Source organism: Bufo bufo, chromosome 10, assembly GCF_905171765.1.
Source record: "Bufo bufo chromosome 10, aBufBuf1.1, whole genome shotgun sequence".
Lineage (NCBI taxonomy): Eukaryota > Metazoa > Chordata > Amphibia > Anura > Bufonidae > Bufo > Bufo bufo.
The window spans coordinates 111,635,949-111,661,238 of record NC_053398.1 but is presented as its reverse complement, the minus strand read 5'-3'; the positions used below and the strand labels follow the sequence as shown (position 1 = coordinate 111,661,238).

Below are 25,290 nucleotides of genomic sequence, written 5' to 3'. Positions count from 1 at the left end.
GCTGACATGCTCTACTAGCTGCCTGTGGATTTTTTGTCCTTTCCGTCATCTGAAGAGCAGACGGACTCCTTATTTCTGCTCTCTGACATCATAAACACTCATTAAAGCTCAATCCTTATTTTACTGATAAGAATGTGGCTTAAATGAGTGTTTATGACCTCTCAGTAGTTTAGAAATAAGGGTAATTAGATGACCAGCACAAAGTGAAAGTACCAGTCACACAGTTAGAAAAACAGTTAACCCTTTGTGACTGAACAGCTCAATATTTTTAATAAAGGCCAATTGAAAATATGATTTTTAGCCAAAAATAAATTAAATGCAATCATAAAAAAATGACTTTAAAGGTGTACGTACATAGCCTTTAATCATTAAATAAATTAAATGTTTCCAACGTTCTAATATGCTTCATGTTTCAATTTCTCAGCATTTTCAATGTATTAATGTACTGTGGGTGAGTGAGAATGCTGCTGCTTATATGCAAAGGTTGAAAATTGTGCATCTAGCCCTGCTAGACCTGAAAAGTTGATGCTATTGTTCAAGCCTACATATAGTTCTGTGAGCTACATGTATAATTTTATTTTTGTTAAAGGGCTCCAATTTCTCATGAAACCAATTCAGTATAATGTGTGAGATCCTAACAAAACCCTTGAAAGGCTGCAATACACAACACAACCACTGGGGAAGGATCTGTAATATATGTTGATCCGAAACATGTTGATGATATGAGCCTGATGTTTGGTTTTTAAGCACGTTTCCTAATAAAACACGCACTGCCAGGTGGAGCTGGACAATCTACTTTTTTCGCCAATTCAGTATAATGTGTAAGATCCTAACAAAACCCTTGAAAGGCTGCAATACACAACACAACCACTGGGTGGCCACATATATGGTAGACATCTTGTGATAAAATATCACAAAATCATGTTGTTCTGAAAATCTTCACGCATCAGGACATGCCCAGCTAAGAGGAAAGGTAAGGAGGGTCCCATCTGTACATTGTACAGTATCTACAGTACTTCTTAGCTGAGAGCAGGACTAGCTTTGTAGGGGTTTCAAGCCTTTGAATGTTTATAACAGTGATCTCATTCACTGACAGCACAAAATATATTAGACAGTTATAGAACTTTTCATCTATACAGTGATTACACATCATTTATATAAAACCTGGAAAACACATGCTGGAAATACAAATCTGATGTGTAGTTGCTGTGGAATCCACAACACATATCTGAGGCCTTTGGACTTCTGCTGCAGATTTGTAGTTTGAATGCCATGGACACCCGCTGTGGTGTTAGCGCGATATCCATGCAGATCCCATGCCAAGAAGGGACATGTTCCTTCTTCACATGCTTTTGGAATCTGCACAGCACAAAAAAATGGAGGGCAGATTATGTGCGGATTGCATAGAAAAAAGGTGGTGTGAACATACCCTGACATATATTTAAGACTCCCAGCAAGTTTTGAATTATTGCAATTTTCAAAAAGTCTAAGAAACTCTTCCATTTGCGTAGAAGGATGGGATTGCAGACATCATGCCATACAGGATCTGTATTTACTCTGTTTAGCATGATATTATCATTGTTCCATTCGTATGATAGAATTTTGTGTCCATACTGACTAGTATCTGCCATCTATATATTAAACCAGCTGGTGACTTTAACCTCTTCTAGACTATTTTTGGGAATTATCAGAGAGTGCCACTAATATACTCTTGACATAAATGACAACACAACTTTTTGCGTCGGGTGACAGCTCCACTTTACATGTGGCAGGCTTGGAAGACATATAGTCCTTCTATGTTATAATAGATCCTGTAGTTAATGGATTAGGATATAGCTAATCTAAAATAGACCAGAATTTAGTACATGTCAAGAACAACGTCTTAACGGTTAGGACAACAGTAAGAAGGAGCCAAATGTAGGCACCACCATCAATTCAACCATATGCACCATTCATCTCATATTCTGGGCAGGGTTGGACTGGCCCACCAGAGAACCAGAAGGGCTCAGGCACAGATGCAATAGTGGGCCCCAAAGGTCTTGGAGAGAAAAAAATGCCATTTGGAGCTGCCATTAGAGATAATCACTTGCCACTGGGGTCTACTTCCATCATTCAAAACCTAGTAGACATTATTGATGATATAGGGAGAATAATTTCCTCTGTTGGGCCCAAGGAACCCCAGTCCGACACTGATTCCGGGCCAATATTAGTAGGACACTTTGGACAAAATTTTCCTACTCAACTCAGATCAGGTGAGGTGCTTACCATAGACCTCAATAGAGCTCAATATTCATGGTATATCCTCAGGATAGTTCATCAATATCTAATAGGTGGGGGTCCAACTCCTAACACCCCCCCCCCCATCTGCTGTTTGGAGAGGCCTCAGCAATCTAGTAGGTGCTGCGGCCTCTTTTTTGGCCCGTGATGCCACGTTTGTCATTCAGATGGCCTGATTGTAGCTCAGTCCCATTCAAGTGGATGAGCTTGGCTTGCAATACGAAGTACAGCCACTATACAACACCTCTGCCTCTTCAAACAGCTGATTGGTGGGGGTTCTGGAGTTAGATCCTCATGGATCAGATCCTGAGGATGGGTCATCAATATTGTACAATCCCTTTAACAGCCAATTTAGAAAGCCAGTATTGTAAAGGCACTGTACACCAGAATTTAGTTATTACAGAGGGTTTGGTGGCATTTAACTTATACACAAGTACGTGATTTTTCTTATAGCAAATAATGATGTGTATACGAGAGATTATGAGATACATGCACAGTTACTATCATCAAGACATGCTTATCAACAATATTGTATGTATACCTTCAATCCAACACAAATGTTGCTGACAATTGTATTCTGCTACAGATATTCTTGACTCATGTTCTTTTTGGAAACAGAAATATTATACCGCATTAATCATCCACTTCTAATATTATCTTCATCACTACTAGAATGACTTCCTTAATTCATTGGGAACACTGAAGTTAATTATACAGGAGCTGAGGAAAGTTGTATCCTCTTCTGGTGTCTATTTCTTCACTTTAGCATCATAGGTGCCTGCGTTCTTGTAGGAGGACACATAGCCAGTGTTTTCTACAATGGTCTCTCGACCGCTTTTGCCTTTGCCTTTCCCAGTCGGATCAAAGCGTTCCTTGTGGGATCCGGTGTACTTGGCTGTATCTGTCAGACGATCCACAGCTCCGGTTGTTGCCGCCTTCTATAGGAAGGAAAGAAACGGAGTCATTATTCTGCTGTCAGCAAATATTAGATGGGTTATCCCATGAAAAGTATGACTAGGTAATGAATAGGACATTGGATAGTGTAGGTGCTTTACATACCTTATGTATCTCTAGGTCTACATGTGAACAAGAGCTAATTGCAATGCATCCTTTGAGAGGCAGGTGCTGGATGAGCTATGGAGGGAAGTGTACTTACCTGCTCCCAACCGCTTGGTTCCAGATCCTTTGGTCACTGCCACTGGTGGCCAATGACTGGTTGCAGCTGGGACATGTCTCCCAACTTCCATGTCACCCTAGCACAATGATGGCTAACCTGCGGCACTCCAGCTGCGGGGAAACTACGACTCCCAGCATGCTCCATTCATTTCTATGGAGTTCTGAGAACAGCCAAGCAAGTGTACATATTGGGAGTCATCATTTTACCACAGCTGGAGTGCCGGAGGTTAGCCATCACAGCCCTAGCATATGTGACCCCTTTCTATTCTCGAAGTTGACAAACAATGACCAGAGCATGGTGGTCGAAGGACCTGTAACTGAGCATCGGGGAGCAGGCAATTATGCGTCCCTTCACAGTTTCGGCAGAGAATGAGAGGTTTGACGAAAAGCTTTGGAAAGCTGGACAACCCCCTTTAAACTTGCTATAGAGAAGCTGAGGTTATAATTTTTTTTTTACATGGTATCATAAATTATAGTCACTGTTGAAAATGTGCAACCTGTTAATTCTCATAATGAGCCCACAATTGTGATTCACTGATGGCTATGAGATAGCTTCTCTAACTGCTTCCGATCAGTTGATATTGCAAGAGGAAGCTGTGTCCACATTTTCTCTAAAGTGGCGATGAAGTAGTAGTGGTACCAACTGGGACAAATGGCTGCTGGTGTAATATATGTTTGCATGGAATCATCAAGATCATGAGCTGTCCAGTGGCTCATACAGGTAGTTTCTCACTGAGCTAAGCTAAGGAGGATCTGACTACAAGCTTGTCGACTGTTTCCATTGACAACCAACCAACATACAACTGAGAACTATAATACAGGCTTTAATGCAGGATCAGGGCACAATAAGAGATATACTGTACTTGTAAAGATTTCCTACTATAGAGATGATATCGGTATATAGACTGTAAAATGGTGTTCGACAGACCAAATATATTGGGCGTATTCTCTTACCGTCACTCCGGAGCTTACAGGTTCTTTTCCAGCCACAAGTTCGCAGATGGCGTCATATGATTCTTCTTTACTCTTTCCTTTAAACCTTTTCGCTGACAATTCCTCTAATGCCTTCTTAAATTCTTCATAGTTGATGACCCTTGCTGTCTTTGCTCTACAAAACAAACATTAGGGTCACCGTACAGAAAAAAACTGCAACTTATCTTTACTTATCTGGCTTTGCTTGTATCTACCGGTTGGAGGCTAATTTATCTGCTTGGTCTTAGGGTCTGTTCACAACTATATTCATATTGGACCCATGAACGATGTATCTTTGAACATATCCAAATGAATTGTGATGAACGCTATTGAGTTTTTGAGGGTCTGTCTAGTTTTTTTTCTAATGTACCGTATATTATGCCACTTTTTTATTGATTGTTGTCCTACAATATTTTAGAGCCCATGACATGATCAGCATCGAGTTAGATAATATATGTATTGGCATACAAATAGATTTCACATACTTTACTTTGGAGAACACAATGTCAACATCGGTTCCGGTCACACTTTTCCCATCGGTGACTTTGCATTCTTTACAAAGCTTGGCCCAGTTTTTGCCAGTCATTTCTTGACCAGTTGCCTTTGTATCACCATAGATGGCAAACTTTTTGAAGCTTTCTTCCAGAGAAGTAAGATCTGCGTTTTCAGCCATGGTTTCTCTGGTTAAAAGAAAGACACATAAAAAAATGAAAATCCTATAAACCTGGAGAACATCAGCAGGTTGGGTTCTGGACGTTCTTATCTATCTACTGTAATTCTGCTCAGAATGTATGCCGTGTATGCAGCCGGTATGGTGGATTTGAAGAGGAGGACCATAGGCCAGGTTTGTTGCATTTACTGTAGACTAAAGATGCAAAGCTGCACAGGGTTTTCCTGTCACCAACCTAGCACTGTTATAAAATATGGGAAACTGACCTGAAATCACACACTTATCTACTACATGTAAGGAAAGGGTTGGTATCTTAAGCCTCCCAATACTGGGAGAAGGGACCACTTTGACATTTGCACCATTGGGTGTCCTTCTCTTCCATCAATTGCCTAAGAGAAGGAAGGTTTTGCCCATCTCAAAAAGTTAGAAGGACCTTCAATATTCTATAGGTGATGCACAAACTGTTCAATATTTCACCCCACTCCATCATAAATATGCACACTTGGATTAGCATGCATTTGTATACTAATGGTGGAGGTCTAGAAGCTGGTGCCAGGCCACGACAAGGTATCCTGATGCAGTTTCGGAACCCAAAATCAGGAGTGGATCATAAAAGGAGAGAACGTATTTAGGACAAATACTACTTCTCAGATTTTTTTAATTCACTTCTGGTTTTAACTTCGAAAACTGCATCAGTAATGCTAATTGTGTGCCCGTACCCTTGGCCATCCTGTGGTATAAAGGACCCAATCCTTTTTTTCCCCTGATTTTTCAAGAGGTGATTGGGAAGATGACTAATATGTATGGACAGCTTAAAGGGGTTTGCCATGATATCAACTTAACTCCTGGGGGATAAGTATCTAATTGGCGGGGGTCAGACCACTAAGACTGATCATGAGAATGCTGGGCCATGCAAGCGTGCTGCCTTTATTCATTTTCTATGGGACTGTTGGAGATAGCTGCACGCTGAACTAGGCTCATTGATCATTCTATCGAAAATGAATTGAGTGCACATGCTCGACCAGTTGCTCTATTGATATGGGCACATGGGACCCTGTTCTCATGATTGGTGGGGCTCCCAGTGATCAGACCACCACCGGTCAGATGCTTATGTTGATGTAATGGCACAGTGCTAGTGGAAGAAGCCCTTAACAAGCATGACGTACAGGGACAGACTGTCCATAGACCAGACAGGGAATTTTCCCGATGGGCTGATGCCTCACTGCAGCTGACAGGGTACATACTACTGGGGTAACTATGGGAGTCATTATTAGAAGAAGTCCAGGCAGCATGCTGAAGGTAGGTCTTGCTTAGTGTTGTGGCCCACATTTCACCTCTTAAGCCCCCTGCTCCATATCACATTAGAGACAATTTGAGGAGAAAGAGGACAGAACATAGCAGCTATTGATGGCCACCACAGAGGGATAGCTTCTGGGGAGGTATTTTGTGCTGCCCTGTGGTATTGGTTCTGTGGGATGGTATTCTGTTCTGCACTATGGTGTTACTGACCCACCTTATATTGGCCCCATCTACTTGTGTTGCCCCACCTTCTGTCAAAATGGACCCACCTACAACATTGAGGCCACTTTTAGTTTTTTTCCAGGGCCACTATAAGTTGCCTCTCATAATGTAAAACTACCAAAGCATGAAACAAGATTACCACCATAGTAGTTACCAAATAAATTACATGGATTGCTAATAACCCTAATACAGCACCTTAATTGCACCCGATCTCTAGCGTACATTGCATGCATCATTTGCCCTCTTGATGTCCTTTGTCATATTGACTTTATTACTCCCCAAAGCAGATTTGAACAGAGTCCAGCAAAATGTGGAGTCATAGAGCACAAGGAAGAGCATTCACTGTCTATGTCGGGAGAAGTTTTGTTTTGCTGTGTATTTAGTAGCAACAAGGAGTTGCTATTTGGCATCCAGCATTCAGTTTACTGCTCGGTATTTGCACTTACACCTTGTTGCTATGTGGCCTCTCTATGCATTCATTTATGTTGAGGAAAGTTCCTCCTATGTTCTCATACTGTATTACATGTTTGTTCTTTGCTAGCTTCATTGGGAATTACACTTTCTGGCGTGAAAATGCAATGAAACTGAATTTGCAGGAGACGGACCATATTTTAATTTGTAATTTACTGAAGTGTTTTTGAGGTCACTTGTTTAAGTCACTAAACAGGTGAAGGGCATTTATAAAGTGCTCTAATAATACTACCCAATGGGAAAAAATGAAGCAGTCCCAATGAGAAAATATAATACACTGCCCAGTTCGCTATATACGTTAGTAACAAGTGCCCGGAGGGCACTGAACATCAGACTCACTGGGACAAAATAACCCCTTGACATATTCTCTATTCAGGCATATGGATGTGCAGAAAGCCGCTGAGGAACCAATGCAGAGCATGGGAGTGGTAGTGGCCCTAGTGAGATCATGTATCACGGTGTAATCCCTCAGGCCCTTGCTCCCTGAGGTGAAAAGGTGGTATAAGGGATCAGGCCAGAAGTAGAAGAAAAAAAGTCTCTCTTTACTAAGTGCAAAACAGAATCTGTAATACTGTACATCTAGCAGTAGTTTGTACACAGTACAGTTTCCTTTCCCAGATGATGAGGTATGGTGACTGGCAAAGTGGCAGACAATGGCACACGTCTCTTCCCTGAACTTCCGTCTAACAGCTGTAAGCTGGCACATGTGGCTGTAAGTATCCACTTGGTGAAAAAATACAGGCTTGTATGAGTTGGTCTGGCCTGGATGTGATCTAGGTAATGGGTGACTGAGCCATAGTCCATCACCTGCAGCAGGGTCTGTGTAGCTATGGTAGCGGGTCATTCTGCTTAATGTAAATGCTGTCGTTTGTGGATCATTCAGTCTTTCTGGAGTAGTGGTCTCACATATGAGCTAGTTCTCTGGCCCTAGGAGCATGTGCTTCCTCACGCCTCACTTCATAGCTAAGACTCCCCTCTCCTGGCAGGAAGTAGGGCCAACCCACTCCTACCAGGGAGAGAGGGATGTGGTGGTTAGCTCCATCCCTGGTGTACAGTGCAAACATTACATAACAAACAAAACTTTGCAGATAGCCACCAGGACTGGGGTACTGCAGATGTCATAGATGAGGTCCCTGCTCAGTTGGAGACTGTCACTACGCTTTTGAACTATTATCTGCAGGACTATATGAGTAGTACTGCAGAGAAGGAATCTAGATTGCTAGTTTTAATCTTAGTATTTTTCCTATCACAGGGCTTTTAAACTTAAAAAAGCCACAACAAATAGTGTCATATTAGGACAATTGAAAAAAGTCAAGTTAGGCTGGTTTCACTGTGTCATTTTCTGTTAAGACCTCATTCACATGACCGTAGCATTTCCGTGCTCGTATTGCAGCTCGCAAAAAGTGGGTCCACAATATACGGGCACCGCCTTATGTGCACACCGTATAATGGGTGCCGACCCATTCACTTGAATGGATCCGCAGTCCAGAAGATACGGTGCGGTGCAGAACAGAGGAGCAGATCAGAAGCCCACGGAAGCACTACAGAGTGCTTCCGTGGGTTTTCTCTCCACGCCTCTGCACCGCCAAAAAGTAGTGTATGCAGGACTTTTTGTCTAAAAAAAATGGATCTCAGATGGAAATGGCTAAAATGGATGCAATAGGATCCGTTTATTAACAGGATCAGAAGAATGGAAAATGAAACTGTGATGTGAGACCAGCCTTGGAGGGTCTGTAATACGGTAGATGGGTCAGTACACTGTCTGTTGCATAGTTAGTATGGTTGAAAAAAGATGTAAGTCCATCAAGTTCAACCACAAGATGGAAGACATGAGCCAAGTATCCCTAAAAGGGAAAAAAATTCCCTCCTAATAGTGCATGTCGATGAGACTGGATCAACATTCTCAACCAATGAGTCCTGTCTCCTCTCGGCTACTTTCACATTTGTGGCACCAATTCCTGGCAGGCTGCTCTGGCAGAGAACATCCTGCTGGAGTTCTCCAGATCCTCGGAAGGCGGTTTCAGCAGCCTACCCGAGTTCTCCGGATCCGGCACTGCTGGTTGCAACCGGAATGCCCGCTGACCCCATTAACTGTAATAAAGTCTGGTGGAGATGCTTTGTGTGATGTGCTTTGTGTCCGGCTGATTCCGGCCATTCTCTGCCAGAACTGGCGGTTGGATCACCCTGCTGCAGATGTGAAAGTAGTCTAAGATGCCTCTTCTCCAAACTAGATCATGCTTTTAATTTTCCTTATTTCACACGGGCCGACAGAGTAGGCAATGATTAGGAATGAAGACCATTCTTTCTAGATCATTGCCCACTCTACATGCAGCAAAGATCACTTCAGTATGGGGATGAATGATCGTTACTACATTTTTAGTTCCCTATGCAGTTTCCTTGTATGTCAGCAGCACATCCCTATTAACACAGGTCAATGGGAGTCATATACTAATGTACTATGCCAGTTTTTGGCATAGGAAAGTCGCACATTTTGTTAAAAATGCCATTTTGTGACAAAACATGTGACTTTTTTTGCTTTTTCAGACACTCTCGCCACTTTTCCAAAAAATAGGTGGGGTGTGGGTGGGAGGAGGTGGGCCTCAGGCAGAAGATCTGCGACCCGACTCATTTAACAACATGTCATTCGGTTTGCATATTTCAGCAGAAATCTATTCCAGCGATAAGAAATTTTTTGGGAACTAGCATTTGTATGAACATTTGCTCCTGAGAATTGGCCAAGTCTTCAGCCTGTGGACAAGAACCCTGAGATCCTCTGTACATCTAATCAGTTTAGTTATTCCTCTTTGTATCTCTTCTAACTCCAGGTCCTCCGTTCTGTAAATCAAACTGCATATTCCCGATGAGGCGGCACCAAAGCTTTGTGAAGTGGCGATATTACATCCCTGTCCCGCGGGTCCATGCCTCCTTTAATTTACAACAGTATCCTGATTTTCTTAGAAGCAGCTGATTGACATTGTGCTGGTATTTAGTCTATGATCTACAAATACACCCAGATCCTTCTCTACCTGTAGAGATTTAGCAGTTCTAAACTTCAGCGTGAAATCACATGTCACCATGATATCTTGGCCAGGGGTGCACCTCCAATGAGGCCAGGTGAGGCGGCTGCCTCAGGCAGCGAGACCTAGAGACAGGCGGGGCAGTGTCATGGCAATGAGAAATGAGCGCTTCCATTGTTCTCCATATTCACCTGTATCACTTTAACAGTAGGGCCGGGGGGGAGGGCGTTCTTTCCATTTTCGCCTCAGGCAGCAGAAAGGCTAGGTGCACCCTAATCATGAATGACACAAATGCCATTGTTTACTTAAAGGGGTTGTGCAGGGCTTTTATATTGATGTCCTATCCTCAGGATAGGTCATCAATATCTGATCGGAAGGGGTCTCACACCCAGCACCCCCACCGATCAGCTGTTTGAAGAGGAGGTGGCGCTTCATCCAAGCTGTGCTTCCTCTTCATTACACTGCCCGTTGTCTCCATGTAGCGCCGGTGCAGTGTAATTACAAGTACTTGCTCCATTCAAGCAAAAAGAGCGAGTACTTGTAATTACACTACGCTTCCAAGATGACGCGCAGTGCAATAAAGAGGAAGCAGAGCTCGCATGGAGCGTCACCTCCTCTTCAAACAGCTGATAGCTGGGGTTGTATATTGGATATTGGTGACCTATCCCTCACACTGTTTAGTCTGTCTGCGCGGTTAATGGCGGTGCGGCATTCGCCATCCCATGCCGCCATTAACAATGCAGACCTACTAAACAGTGCGACCGTGCCATGTGGTCCCACTCTAACTCTCCCAGTTTTACTAACATAGACAATGCATGCAAATTATAAGTATTCTGGTTTCATAAACTGGTTTTGACAACTGGTTTAAAAAATTTCAATTTTTGAGGGATTACATAAGACCATAGAGTCGATATTAGGAATATTTGTTAAAACGTTAAGTATTGCCTCCTTTAGTTGATGATTTATTTTTGCATACACATATGGCACCCACTTGTCATGACTGCTGTACAAGCCAGGGCGACAAGAGGTTTATTTATTCCTCTCCATATTGGCAAACAGTTTTATCTCTAGATATAGAGGCTGAATGATCTTACAAATTAGACAAATATTGGTTTAGGATAGCAAATGATTTTAATGTGCCCCTATCTGCTTGTATGTCAATTATCTTTTAGGCATGTATGCTGTCAATGAACTCATAACCTGTTCATAGGCACAATTCCATCCGAATGATCGGCCCTGCTCTTAGCTGGCTCATATTTTCTAATAACGACTTAGGCTACTTTCACACTTGCGCTTTTGCTAGATCCGGCAGGGTCCATCAAAAACGCTTCCGTTACTGATAATACAACCGTCTGCATCCGTTATAAACGGACCCGGTTGTATTATCTTTAACATAGCCAAGACGGATCCGTCATGAACTCTATTGAAAGTCAATGGGCGACGGATCCGTTTTCTATTGTCAAAGCAAGGAAAATAAAAAAAATGGAGACAGCACGTCCAAGGTGAAAGTTTAATCCAGATGCAACGTTTCGACCAGTGGCGCCTTTGTCAAGCATGCACTTGGATTAAACTTCCACCTTGGACGTGCTGGCTCCATTTTTTTTATTTTCCTTGCTTTGATTGTTATACTATCTTGGGGAACTTACCTATCCCCAGTGAGACGTGCACCCAACTCTGCCAAATCTAAGGAGTGCTGTTCATCTACTATTTGACCGTTTTCTATTGTGTCCCCATTGACTTGCATTGTGGGTGATGACGGATCCATCTTGTTCCGCATCCCAGGACGGAAAGCAAACCGCAGCATGCTGCAGTTTGCTCTTCGGTATGAGAAAGGAATGCATTTTGGAGCACTCCGTTCTGTTCAGTTACGTTTTGACAATGAATGGGGACAAAACGGAAGCGTTTTGTCCCTTATGATGGATCTCAATACCGGAAAATATTAACGCTAGTGTGAAAGTAGCCTTACTCTATGTAATAATTGGTGGTTTGCGGGTGAAATTATGTTAAATGTAGCAGTACTGGTAGGAGGAAAATGTCTCCATTTCTAATCAAGGATGAAGCAATCGCTCTAGCTTAAAGTGGACTTGTTCCATGATAAGAATTCTTTACGTGCAGCTTTTAAATGCATTTAAATGGCTTTTCCAGGAGTAAAATATTGATGACCTATCCTCAGGACTCCCAGCACCCCTACGATCAGCTCTGGCCAGCTCACAGCATACCAAGCACAGTGCCATACATTGTACAGCAGCTGTGCTTGGTATTTCATCCCGGGCCCATTCCCTTCAAAAGAACTGAGCTACATATAGCCCATGTGACAGATGAACCTGAAGTCACTGGTCTAGATGTAGACATAGGTGGTAGATATTGGGGAGAAAGAAGGATCGGGTTGGATTTCAACATACCTGATCCTTTTTATCAGTGTAGGTAGGATGATTATTCCTAATTTTCCAATGAGAACACATGCACTGTCGCATTTTTATGAAGGAGTTGGGAGGAATAGCTGACAACGATATGAAACGTATGGCCAGCTGGCCAACTGATAACTTAGAGATTAGACCTCCTAACTCCATTTAGTAAGAAGTTCAATAAACATGGATTATGTCCTGCGACTGGGACCACTGGTCTACCTGCATACACTAAATTGTACCCTCCATCCCATGATTTTAGAAGTTTGGGATCCTGGAAAGAAGGAATCCATGGAAATGGAGTGGGTTGTGGCTGGAGGGTCACTCTTCAGACAATACTTGGTTTTCACAACGTCATGTTTCTTAGATGGCACTTCAACCTTCTTCACTTGGTATCCCTGGTTTCATTATCAGACTTACTTTTATTCTCTAGGTCAATCACAAGTTTTTACATGTGACAACACTGAACAACAAAAAGGACATAGACTGTTCTGAATGACTAAAGGCCAAAATGTCTCGAAAGAGACTACTCTAGAAACTGTTCTTTTAGCCGTAGACCAACAGGGTCATTATTCTATATCACCATAGAACAAGTCTAAGTGTTTTAGCCAGCTAATCCATTTGGGCCACTATCATGTGGTGCCATAGAGAGTAAAGGGTCTTCAAAAAAACACGCTTCCATGAGTGAGTACGAGTTTCTACATGTAAGACTCATTCCATGGCATTTTAGCTAATATAATGATGAAATCAATTCGATATAGGTCAATGCTCAAAAACTGTTATGTAAACTGGTCACTATAAATTCGATAAAGGAGCCTTCCAGCAGGCTGATTTTGTGCTGTCACCTGACCATGTTGACCACAGCTGGTCCAAGTAGTCAATATAGTTTGGCAATCCTTTTCAAGTTGCAAAGTTGCGTAGATTTATAACTATATATAACATTCAGATAAACCAATATATGGATATTGCTTTATCATAGAATTATACTTATTAGGCATTATAATTATTCTAGTTTTAATGTAGTTGAAGATATACATCATCGATACATGTGAGAAGATCATATTGGTAAAGTCAGATTGACCACCATTGTTTTCCAGAGTGAAAGGACATTATAGAATCTCAAACACCTCACATCATTGTAAGCAGAGGACCAGAAATCCATTAAAGGGGTTCTCTGGGCTATATATATTGCTGACCTGAAACTACCAGTGTACGGAACAGAAGCAGTAGGCTCCGCACACTGTCAGCTCCCATTCACTTGAATGGGTGCTGAGCTGCAGTACTCCTGCACGGCCACCACACTGTGTATGGAGCTGTCTGGCTCCAGCTCTGTACACTATATAGTTCACAGCACTGCGGTAACCCAAAACAGCTTATCGGTGGGGTGCGGGGTGTTGGATGACCACCAATCTGATATTGATGTCCTCCTACCCTGTCGATAAACCATCATTATCTGTAGCTTGGATAACTCTTTTAATAGTAAACTCTGAACACTTAATGGAGCCTTCTAAATTTCAAAATGAATGATGATACAAGCTCACAGGATCATCAGTGTGATCTCCTCACATGTATCAATGACATATCAGAAGAACATTTTGTCTGGAATTCTCACCCTTCCATATCCTTGCCTGATCTTTGAGCCATGATGCAACCAATATCTGTTGACACCAGTAGTCAGTGAACAGGGGCTGAAGTAGATGTGGGGCGGTGAGGTGAGAAAGTCACACTACTACTGTTAAGTCCAGAAGTCTAGTTTGAAACTGTTAGGTCCTGGTCCCATCCCCTGACCAGAAGTGATTTACTCTATCATGGTATTTCATTGCATCACACTGTACAGCAGTGGTCTCCAACCGGTGGCTCTCCAGCTGTTGCAAAAACTACAACTCCCAGCATGCTTTGACGGCCTACAGCTGTCAGGGCATGCTAGGAGTCAGGCTCGGACTGGCCCACAGGGGTACAGGGGATTCCCCCGGTGGGGTCCTGGGCAAAGTGGGCCTCTAGTCTCCCACCCTCTGCACAAGTGGCACATAACACATTAGACATTTTGCACTACATACATGTAATCAATGTACAGCACCTCCACCAGCCTATGTTCATATAAAAAACTGGTTAGATTATTTATTATATTTGAATGTATCCGTATGGTGGGCCCCCAAAATAAGTTTTTCTGGTGGGCCCTAGGTACCCCATTCCGACACTGCTAGGAGTTGTCGTTTCATTCATTCATCCCTACAGCTAAATTCACAGAAATGTATAGCTATATTTCTCTCTAGACAGTGGAGAAAGACATTTTGAGGGGCATCACATACCATATGTATCTATAGGGGAACATGTGCAGGATTGTGATTATGATTATTATGATTAATTGTCTCATGTGAGCTACTGCCCACCCACAGAAAGGAAAGAAAGTTCGCCAGATGAGTGAGTAGAACCGTTTTAGAAAGAGTTTTACTTGGATAACCCTTCCATTTCAAGTGAATTCCCGCTGTGGATCTTTTTGTTTTGCAGCATGTGAATGAGGCTTTGCAAGATCTATTTCACTTTGTAATATGATGTAGATGTCAACCCCCCTCCCCCCCCCCCCCCCCACGGTGGAAAATCAGCATAGTATCCGCCACATGTGAATATACCCTAACAGCTGCCAAGAGAGAAGGCCGTATAAATCAAACAGAAAATAAATCATGGAATGTTCCATCAGATGCCGGATGTACAGAAGCATTGCTTCTAGGGTCGAGAGAGAGGTGGTGGGAGAGTGAGGAGGAGAGAAATAATTATTAAAACATTTTTTTTTTTTCTAAAGTGAGAGACTAAGAGAGAAAAACTATGGGGGGGATTTATCAAAACTGGTGTAACGGAAAACTGTCTTAGTTGCCCATAGCAACCAACTTGTCCTTTACACCAGTTTTGATAAATCTCCCCCTATGAGTCCTAGGTGCCCTCAGAGCATCAAACACAAATCTTCAGACTAAATGGAACACTTTCCATTGCATAGAGTCCATTTTGGCACAAATCAAGTCGGTCGCCCAACTCGAGCTGGAATTTAATTTTGAGTGATTTGCTCTTGTCTAGTTACTACAGCGCAATGCTATAATGGCCGTCCTAGACTACTTTCACATCTGCATTCTCGCTGTCCCGTTTTTAAAATCCGTAATACAACTGGCTGCATCAGTTCAGAATGGATCCGGTTGTATTATATCGAAAATGAAGAAATCGGATCCGGCACTAAAACTATTGTAAGTCAATGGGCGCCAGATCTGGCATGTCCAAAAAAAACAGATCCAGCATGTTTGGCTGGTCCACATCACGTTTAAAATAAAAAATCAACCTAACAGAGGTCTCAACTAAATCTAATTTGGCCTCTATTTCTGAAAAGTTTCTGGCGGGATTTGAACTCACAACCTTCTACATTACAGCCAGAAATAGAGGCTAAATTAAATTTATATATTTTAATTTTTTTTTTGTAATTGTAAAAAATGTATGGTACAAAATAAATGTGTAATTCCAAAAATAATAATATATATATAGATAGATAGATATGATATATATAAATGCATAATATGTGGGAAACTACTACTGATGTTTTAGCCATAATATATTTACATATATTATAATTTATTATATATTCTAAATATATAATAATATATGTAAATATATTTCGGCTACAAACGTATATATATATATATATATATATATATATATATATATTTAAATTTAATTTAGCCTCTATTTCTGAAAAGTTCTGACAAGATTTGAACTCAACCTTCTACATTACAGCCAAGAACCTTAACCACTACACTATAGAGCTGCATGGCCAGAACTTAAAAATATATATATATATATATGAGACTTCTGCTGTATAGGAATACTTACTAGTAGTAAGTATTACTATACAGCAGAAGTCTCATATTTTTTATTTATTTTTGTAACTGGCCATGCAGCTCTATATAAGACTTCTGCTGTATAGGAATACTTACTTCTAGTAAGTATTTCTTTACAGCAGAAGTCTCATATATTATTTTTTTTATTAACTGGCCATGCAGCTCTATAGTGTAGTGGTTAAGGTTCTTGGCTGTAATGTAGAAGGTTGTGAGTTCAAATCCTGCCAGAAACTTTTCAGAAATACAGGCTAAATTAGATTTAAATACACTGGGTGTTCCAAAGCACTGACTCAATATATGGACATATATGCAGCAGGTGCCTGGTTTAATGCTCAGGTTCTCCCATTGACTTCCATTTTGCCGAGCATCGCGAAGTGTTCTACTCGAGCACACGAGCACTTTGGTGCTCGATCAACACTAGTCTCAATGAATACAGTTTATTGCTGGTACTGGCAAGAGTCTTGGTGGTGAAAATGTCTCTTCTGTCTTATGAGACAAGACGTCTCCACCGTTCGCTTTCCTTACTAACAGCTACAGCAGGGGTCCTCAAACTACGGCCCGCGGGCCACATGCGGCCTGCCGAGGAATCTGATCCGGCCCGCCGGGTCTGTTTAACAGTTAACCTTTGAGCATGCTCAGGCTCTGCTCTCCTCCTCCTGCACCCTGGCTCCCTCCCTCCGATGTCAGCTCTGCTCCGGCGGTACGTGACTGCTCACTGACGTCACTCGCCTGCTCCTCTCAGGCGACGCAGGTGACGCTGGTGCGTGACCTACAGTGAGCGAGTTAGCGCCGCCGCCGCCCACCCGCTGTCTGCTTCTCATATCACCGCCCGGAGCAGAGAGAAGAAGCCTCAGGCTCAGGGACAGCCTGGACAACTGTGGGTGCGTCAGTGTGGCACTTAACATTTTAATATTAACAATGGGGAGACAGTGTGTGGTGGGCATTTTTTACAATGGGGGGGGGGGTGGCGGGGCCGATGCGGGGGACATGAAAATGGCGGCCACTTGTCTGTGGGGGCCATGAAAATGGTGGCCACTGTGACAGTGGAAAAAAAAAAAAAACGGGCAGTTAGCTGGGTTGGCATGCTCTCATTTCATACTCAAAGAGACTTGGATAACAAAATGCCAGTCTGCCTGTCAACAGGTCAGTCAGAGTGACACTTGGATAATGAAATATCAGGGTGCCAGTCTGCATTTCAATAGGTCAGAATCTGACCTATTGAAATGCAGACTGGCACCCTGATATTTCATTATCCAAGTCTCTTTGGGAAACAATTGAGAGCATGCCAATCCAGCCAACTGCCAGTTTTCTTTCCATGGGGCAACCATGATAATAAAATAGCATCCTACTTATATACGCATTTCCTTTTAGGCCCGTTATATAGGGAGAACCCCGTCCGTTATATAGGGAGAACCCCGTCAGGGACTGATCTTGTCTTCATAGAAAAGACTGCAAGAGGTAAGTGTCCACGTGGGGGGGGCAGAGGCCTGTAAGTGGGGGTTCTGGTTTGGAATGGCTATATAAGCAGGAAGATCCTATTTTAGTGTCATGGTTGTCCCATGGAAAGGATCTTCCTGCCTATATAGCTATTCCAAACCAGAACGTCAACTGAAGTGTAAAATAGATTACTGATTAAAGGGGTCTCCTTGATAGAAATACTAAGATTTGATAAGCGTTTCCTTTTCAGTGTTCGGATTTAGAACGTATCAATTTGGCCCGTTATATAGGGAGATATAACAGAACCCCATCAGGGACTGAGCTGGTCTGCATAGAAAAGCCTGCAAGAGGTAACTGTCCACACTACCCCCATTGTCCTATAGGTGCAGGTCCCACCGCTGGGACCCGCACTGATATAGAGAACAGAGCCCCGAAAGTGAAGGAGGGCGCATAAGCAGCCGCCGTCCATTCATTTCTATGGGGCTGCCGAAAATAGCTCGGCTATTTCCGCCAGCCTCATAGAAATGAATGGGAGCATGGGCAGTGCATGCGCAGTACACTCCCATTCACTTTCGGGGCTCTGTTCTCTATATAGGTGCGGGTCCCAGCAGTGGGACCTGCACCTAACGATATTCCCCTATTGTCCAAGATGGGAATACCCCTTTAAAAAATATAGTCCGGCCCTCCAATGGTCTGAGAGACAGTGAAGTGGCCCCCGGTTTAAAAAGTTTGAGGACCCCTGAGCTACAGGGACAAAACAGCTGCAGCCAATGAAGAACGTATTTGACCCCCCTTGTGGTATTCTAGTCCCCCCTATGATACACCGAAACACTTGTCATAAGTGTGAAAATGTTTTCATAGAAGTGAGGGATCAGTTACTGCACATGTATAACCTGCAGATCCTCTCCTCCTACAAAATAATTACTCGCCAATGGGTGAAATCTGCGGCAAATATCAGCAACAAAAGAAAAATCCTGCCAAATTCCGCACCGTTTGGAAATTTTGAGGAATGAGATTGATCAATCAACTATTTTGCTGCCGCAGATTTTCCACAAAAACAATTATGCCGTGTAGCCATTCCCTAAGGGTAAGTTGCTGAAACACTACGGATTTTCTACAGCCGACAGGGTAGGTTCAGAGAGAGGACTTTGGGCGTGGGTTTCGGAGCAGACTCTTTGCCGAAAACTGGTGCACAGTTTTTGCTGCACAGTTTTCAAGACCGCATCAAGAATGTGCAGGTCCATTCTTGGAACGGTTACCACCCAGACCCCTCGCAAATCCGAAGCAGGAGCATGCTCATGGCTTAGCCCCATTCAATGGAGCTAAACCTTGAGCGGGTCTGTATGAAAACTCATGGCAGAAACCAAACCTCCGTAAGAACCTACCCAAATTCCGGAAATCGGAAATCTGCAGCAGAAAAAAAAGGTGGTGATATATATCCTGCACTAATTCCGGAGGGTGTCCCAATATCCTGCACTAATTCCGGAGGGTGTCCCAATATCCTGCACTAATTCCGGAGGGTGTCCCAATATCCTGCACTAATTTCGGAGGGTGTCCCAATATCCTGCACTAATTTCGGAGGGTGTCCCAATATCCTGTACTAATTTCGGAGGGTGTCCCAATATCCTGCACTAATTTCGGAGGATGTCCCAATATCCTGCACTAATTTCGGAGGGTGTCCCAATGTCTTGTACTGTTTTTAGGGGATATCCCAATACCCTGCACTGTTTTGGGGGATATCCCAATGCCCTGCACTGTTTTTGTGTGTGGCGGGTATAAGAAGTACATACCATAAGACAGGGGTTAGGGGTTTTCCCTACAATGGATCGGGATAACGGACTGTGTGGATACACACATTACATTGTGTCCTTGTCACGTATACATATATGCAGAGGATATTTCTGATGGCTATTTCTCACCATAGACCTACAAGCGGTGAAGCCAACCTTCTGCTCAGCTGGTTCATGTTCTTAGCTGCAGATTCACCACCCTTCTCTGTATCCCTGTGGGCCCTGCAGGCAGATCATGTCACTGCTATTTCTCATCCCGCAGATCGCCATGACAACAGTATGTAATGGTGTAAGCAAAGCCTAACAGACAGCACTGGGAGCACTGGGCGGGAGGCAGCCGGCTCCTTCCCATAGGGATTGGATTGAAATGCTGTAATTCTAATTTAGAGTCATTCATTCATTTAAGTGCATGACTGTCATAGGGGACAGCATGTCCTTACTGTAATACAACCTCCATCCTCCATCCTCTAGCGCTGCTTTGCTTGTCCTACCAGCACGCACAGGGGCAAGGACGCCCGTAGCAGTCAGTCTTGTATGGACTCACAATTCCTTTCGGGGCGCTGTCATTTCTATGTGCATTGTTGCATTTTTATCCTGTTGTGGTCATTATTGGATTTTTATACTTTTTTATACTTTTTTATACTATTTTATACTATTTTATACTTTTTTGTACAACCAAAATGAAGGACTATATCCAGGGCGGGGTCGGACATGGAAAGAATCAGTGTATGATATCATAGACGTGATAATTACAGTATATGAATGCATGTCTAACGTATCCGCTATGCGCTGTTGCTCCCTGTTTTCATCCCCTTTTTGGGGGTTCTATATTGTTTTTTATTTACTCCCTATTTTTATATATATAGAGGCCTATTCATGTGACCAGATTGTGGTTTTGCGTTATTCCGTACTAGGGTCTCTAAGGGCCAGTTCATATAAAGTTTTTTTGGGCTTTTTTTTTTTTTTGCGCAATAACTGCACCACAAAATGCCTCTAAGCAGCCTCCTGTTCCTTTTTTCTGCAAGTGTAAAAAAGAAGCATCCACGCTGATTCCTCCATTGAAATGACACTGTACGTGTCTGCGCGCTTTTTGGGCGCTAAAAAAGCTGTTTTGTATTGAAGTAAACACCCATTGGTTTAAAAAAATGCGTTGAAAAACCGCAAGACTTTAAAACGCATTGAGAAAAAAACACGTGCCGATTCCGCGCTGAATTTTGTCGACGGATTTCAAAATCCGTCGTGTGAACATAGCCTTAATCTTGACGGCTGCGAGCAATTTCACGGATGACATCGTTATGGGTGCATAGCCGCACCCTATGGAGGTTTGCTAGGGGTACAGCCACACTGTCAGGTTTCTTGATGCGGTTTTGGAAGTCGCAATCGGGAGCGGATCCTAAAAGGAGAGGATGTATAGAGGGCGGATACAACTTCGCTTTTTTGAATTCACTCCTGGTTTTGGCTCAAGAAACTTGACCGTGCGCCGTACCCTAAGAAACTAGTATATTGTCCTTCAAGGAGCGGATGTCATCTTCCTATAGTCCATTCTTTCGATTCTCAAGGTCCCAGCGCAGGGATTTATGGCATTTATAGCTTTGTTTAACAAGATGTCATGTTTCCCCTTTAAGAAGTGAATTTAGGTTCTGCAGACGCCTACAGTCCCTCTACGGCGGAGAGAAGCAAGGGGACGCCGGCTTACAGATCCTACGCTACATGCTTTCCTACATGGTGTAGCTGGTTACAGCACTGCTGTACATGCTGATGTGGCAGAGGGGAGTTTGTCATTTGGCACGTCTTGATATTGTGTTACACAGGGCGGCAGCAGTTAGACCCGGGCTGTGTAAACTCAGTGAGTGAACATGATTACCAGAGAGTGACATGATTCCTTGGCTCTGCTACATCTGTTTAGAGCAGGCCCACTAGAGCAATGCTGAAGTCTCGCTTTCTAGTATAGCATTGTCATCTGCACGGGCTGAGCACTACGAGTATGAATGACAGGAGTAACAGAGCAACATCATACTGCACATTCACTGAACATAGTCATTAGAGGTGAGCGAATTTCATATTTTGAAATTCGTTCACGCTTCGTTTATTGGTAAAAGTGGAATTGCGTTATGGATTCCGATACCAAGGACCATAACGCAATTCTGTAACGGAATCCATAACGCAATTCACCTTTTACCACCAAACGAAGTGTGAACGAATTTCATAAGCGGAAATTCGCTCATCTCTAATAGTCATAACTAGTACATGTACAGTATATGTAGAATTATCTATCTATCTATTATCTATCTATTATCTATCTATTATCTATCATCTATCTATCTATTATCTATCTATTATCTATCATCTATCTATCTATCTATGAATTATCTATCTATCTATCTATGTCTGAATTATATATCTATCTATACCTCTATTAAATATCTATTATGAATTATCTATATATGGATCTATCTATTAATCTATGAAATATTAATCCAAGAACTATCTATCTATCTATCTATAGTCCATTTATCCATCAATGTATGATTTATCTATCTATCTATCTATCTATCTATCTATCTATTATATATATATCTATCTATCTATTATCTATCTATCTTCTATCTATCTATCTATCTATCTATCCATCAATGTATGATTTATTTATCTATCTATCTATCTATCTATCTATCCATCAATGTATGATTTATCTATCTATCTATCTATTATCTATCTATTATCTATCTATCCCTCTATGAAATATCTATCTATGAATTATCTATATATCAATTATCTCAATGGATCTATCTATTAATCTATGAATTATTAATCCAAGAACTATCTATCTATCTATCTATCTATCTCCATCATCCATCTTCTGACTAATACACAAGTGCAAACATACATAAAATCACCAGACGCAGCAGTGAACGTGTCATTTAACTCTTTACATATCACAATAAGATAAAATACCTTTACTAGATGAGGAAACCTAAATCACAAATGACAAACCCAGCTCTGCTGCCTCTGCACATACGCATAAAGTTGAGCCCATCGATGCACTGATGAGAGCACGCAGCACCATGCACAAAAAACAAATAAACCTTACAAATCCCTATAAAACGACACAAATTGTAAGAAAGCGGTCAGCAGCAGCGGCAGTGAGAGCGCCCTGGCAGTCCTTTCCCAGGGACAGATGTAATGCCCGGTAGCTCAGATAGAAATCCTGGAGAGGGGGCGATGTTTACAGCCCAGCATGCCTGGAGCAGCGTGCATGGCTATATTCAGCCGCAGGACAGCAGAATACACCGCAGTGCTGAATCCAGGGAGGGTGGCATGCCAGGCTGAGGAAGGGTGATTGCAGGAGTGAAATGAACTGATTCCTTGCATTCTATTCTTTTTTTCACAATGCACCTGCAGCCGGGGATCAGGGAGGAAAACGAATTGCATTTGTTTAGTGTCAATATTGGGTTTTTATTAGGGAAGGGAAGGGGTCTGTGTTGGGGGAGCGGTGACAGGCAGAGTGCTTACCTCCTGCTTCCCTGTGCTCTGCTCCTCCGCCCGGCCCTGTAGAATGAAATGCTGCTGTAAGGACTGTGGGGCTATTATCTGCTGTTTATTCCTGTATCCATAGAGACATCCTGTAAAACATCAAGGGAGTGTAATATAAATATAAGTGACCAAGGTCATTCACAGGCAACGTGCCCTCCTGGCTGCTGGAGATCCTCACTGCAAGTCCCTGGATGGGGATCTGCTCCAGAGGGTGTGTCAGAGCAAGACAAAGGCAGAGAAGTAGTCACAGACCTCCACTCATCAGCTGGCGAGCAGGTTCATCCCCGGGCTACTGACTGCGCCGCGCAGCCATGACGTCACAGCAAGACTGCATCAGTCTGTTTATTCCAGGCTTACCAGGGTGGGGTTTACAAATTGTAGATAGAGAGATAGATAGATAGATAGATAGATAGATAATAGATAGATAATAGATATATAGATAGATAATAGATAAATAGATAGATAGATAGATATATAATAGATAGATAGATATATAGATAGATAATAGATAGATAGATAGATAGATAGATATATATATAATAGATAGATAGATATATAGATAGATAATAGATAAATAGATAGATAGATAGATAGATAGATAATAGATATATAATAGAGAGATAGATAGATAGATAATAGATAGATAGATATATAATAGATAGATAGATAGATAGATAGATAGATAGATAATAGATAGATAATAGATAAATAGATAGATAGATAGATAGATAGATAGATAATAGATAGATAGATAGATAGATATATAGATAGATAATAGATAGATAGATAGATAGATAGATATATATATAATAGATAGATAGATAGATAGATATATAGATAGATAATAGATAGATAGATAGATAGATAGATAGATATATAGATAGATAATAGATAGATAGATAGATAGATATATAATAGATAGATAGATAGATAGATAATAGATATATAATAGATAGATAGATAGATAGATAGATAGATAGTCATAAAATAGATCTAAATAGATAGATAGACATTAGTTATATAGATCGTCATAATATAAAAATAAATAGATAGGCATGAGATGATAGGCAGGCAGAAATGATAGATAGATAGATAGATAGATAGATAGAAAGATAGATAGATAGATAGATAGATAGATAGATAGATCTAGGCAGCACAGCAGTAAGAAGAGTAAAAACGGAGTGCCCATTACTGTAGAGGTGATCCACCAACCATAGATAGAAATTGACTGAACTCCACGGCACTTCCAAAATCAAACTAGTGTTTATTCACCAAGTGACAGCGACGTTTCGGTCCACTCAATAGAACCTTTCTCAAGCAGTGATGATTGAGAAAGGTTCCATTGAGTGGACCAAAACGTCGCTGTCACTTGGTGAAAAAACACATGTTTTATTTTGGAAGTGCCGTGTTCAGTCAATTTCTATCTATGGTTGGTGGATCACCTCTACAGCCACTGGCACTCCGTTTTTACTCTTCTTACTGCTGTGCTGCCTGCCTTTTTGCTTTTTTTGTTTATTAGATAGATAGATAGATAGATAGATAGATAGATATTAGTAGATAGACCTGATAGATAGTCATAAGATACATATAAATAAACATGAGATAGATAGATGATAGACAGACACAGACAGAAAGATAGGAAGATAGATAGATAGATAGATGATTAGGTAGATGTGTAGATAGATAGATATAGATGTACATGAGGTAGACAGATAGATAGACCTACATGAGCATGATAGATAAATACATTTTGAACGACCCTTTCACTTTTTCACATTTTATTATTTTGCCGCCTTCTGCTAAAATAAAATAAAAAAGTTTCCCCCCATCAATCTGCACTCACTACTCTATAATAAGTTAAAACAAAATTTTATGAATTTTAAAATTTATTAAAAAGAAAAAAATTTGGACATAAATATTCAGATGCTTTGCTATGACACTTGACATTTACGTAGCTCTGGGGGCCTTCCATTTCTCTTAATCATCTTTGAGATGTTTCTACACCTTGACTGGAGTCACCTGCGGTAATTTCAGCTGATTAGACATAATTTGGAAAGGCACAGCCCTGTCTATATAAGGCCTCACAACTGACAATGCATTTCAGAGCAAAAACCAAGCCATAGGGAGGAAAGAGCTGCCTGT

The 25,290-nt window shown here is 41.8% G+C and overlaps 1 protein-coding gene across 1 annotated transcript; it reads right to left on the bottom strand.

Annotated features, from left to right (window-relative positions):
• Window positions 1-241: 241 nt before the first annotated feature.
• TPPP3 (tubulin polymerization promoting protein family member 3) lies at window positions 242-23,409 on the bottom strand. The gene is made up of 4 exons (XM_040409701.1): window positions 23,128-23,409; window positions 4,911-5,105; window positions 4,408-4,561; window positions 242-3,215 (listed from the first exon to the last, which is right to left on the bottom strand). The coding sequence occupies exons 2-4, from the start codon at window positions 5,096-5,098 to the stop codon at window positions 3,027-3,029; spliced, it is 531 nt and encodes a 176-aa protein (XP_040265635.1). The 5' UTR covers window positions 5,099-5,105; window positions 23,128-23,409; the 3' UTR covers window positions 242-3,026.
• Between the last annotated feature and the right edge of the window lie 1,881 nt (window positions 23,410-25,290).

Coding starts and splice junctions, on each gene's coding strand:
- TPPP3 (XM_040409701.1), bottom strand. CDS start 5,098: ATGGCTGAAAACGCAGATCTTACTTCTCTGGAAGAAAGCTTCAAAAAG. Junction 4,562..4,910: donor ATTGTGTTCTCCAAAGTAAA/GTATGTGAAATC, acceptor TTTGTTTTGTAG/AGCAAAGACAGCAAGGGTCA. Junction 3,216..4,407: donor CTGTAAGCTCCGGAGTGACG/GTAAGAGAATAC, acceptor TCCTTCCTATAG/AAGGCGGCAACAACCGGAGC.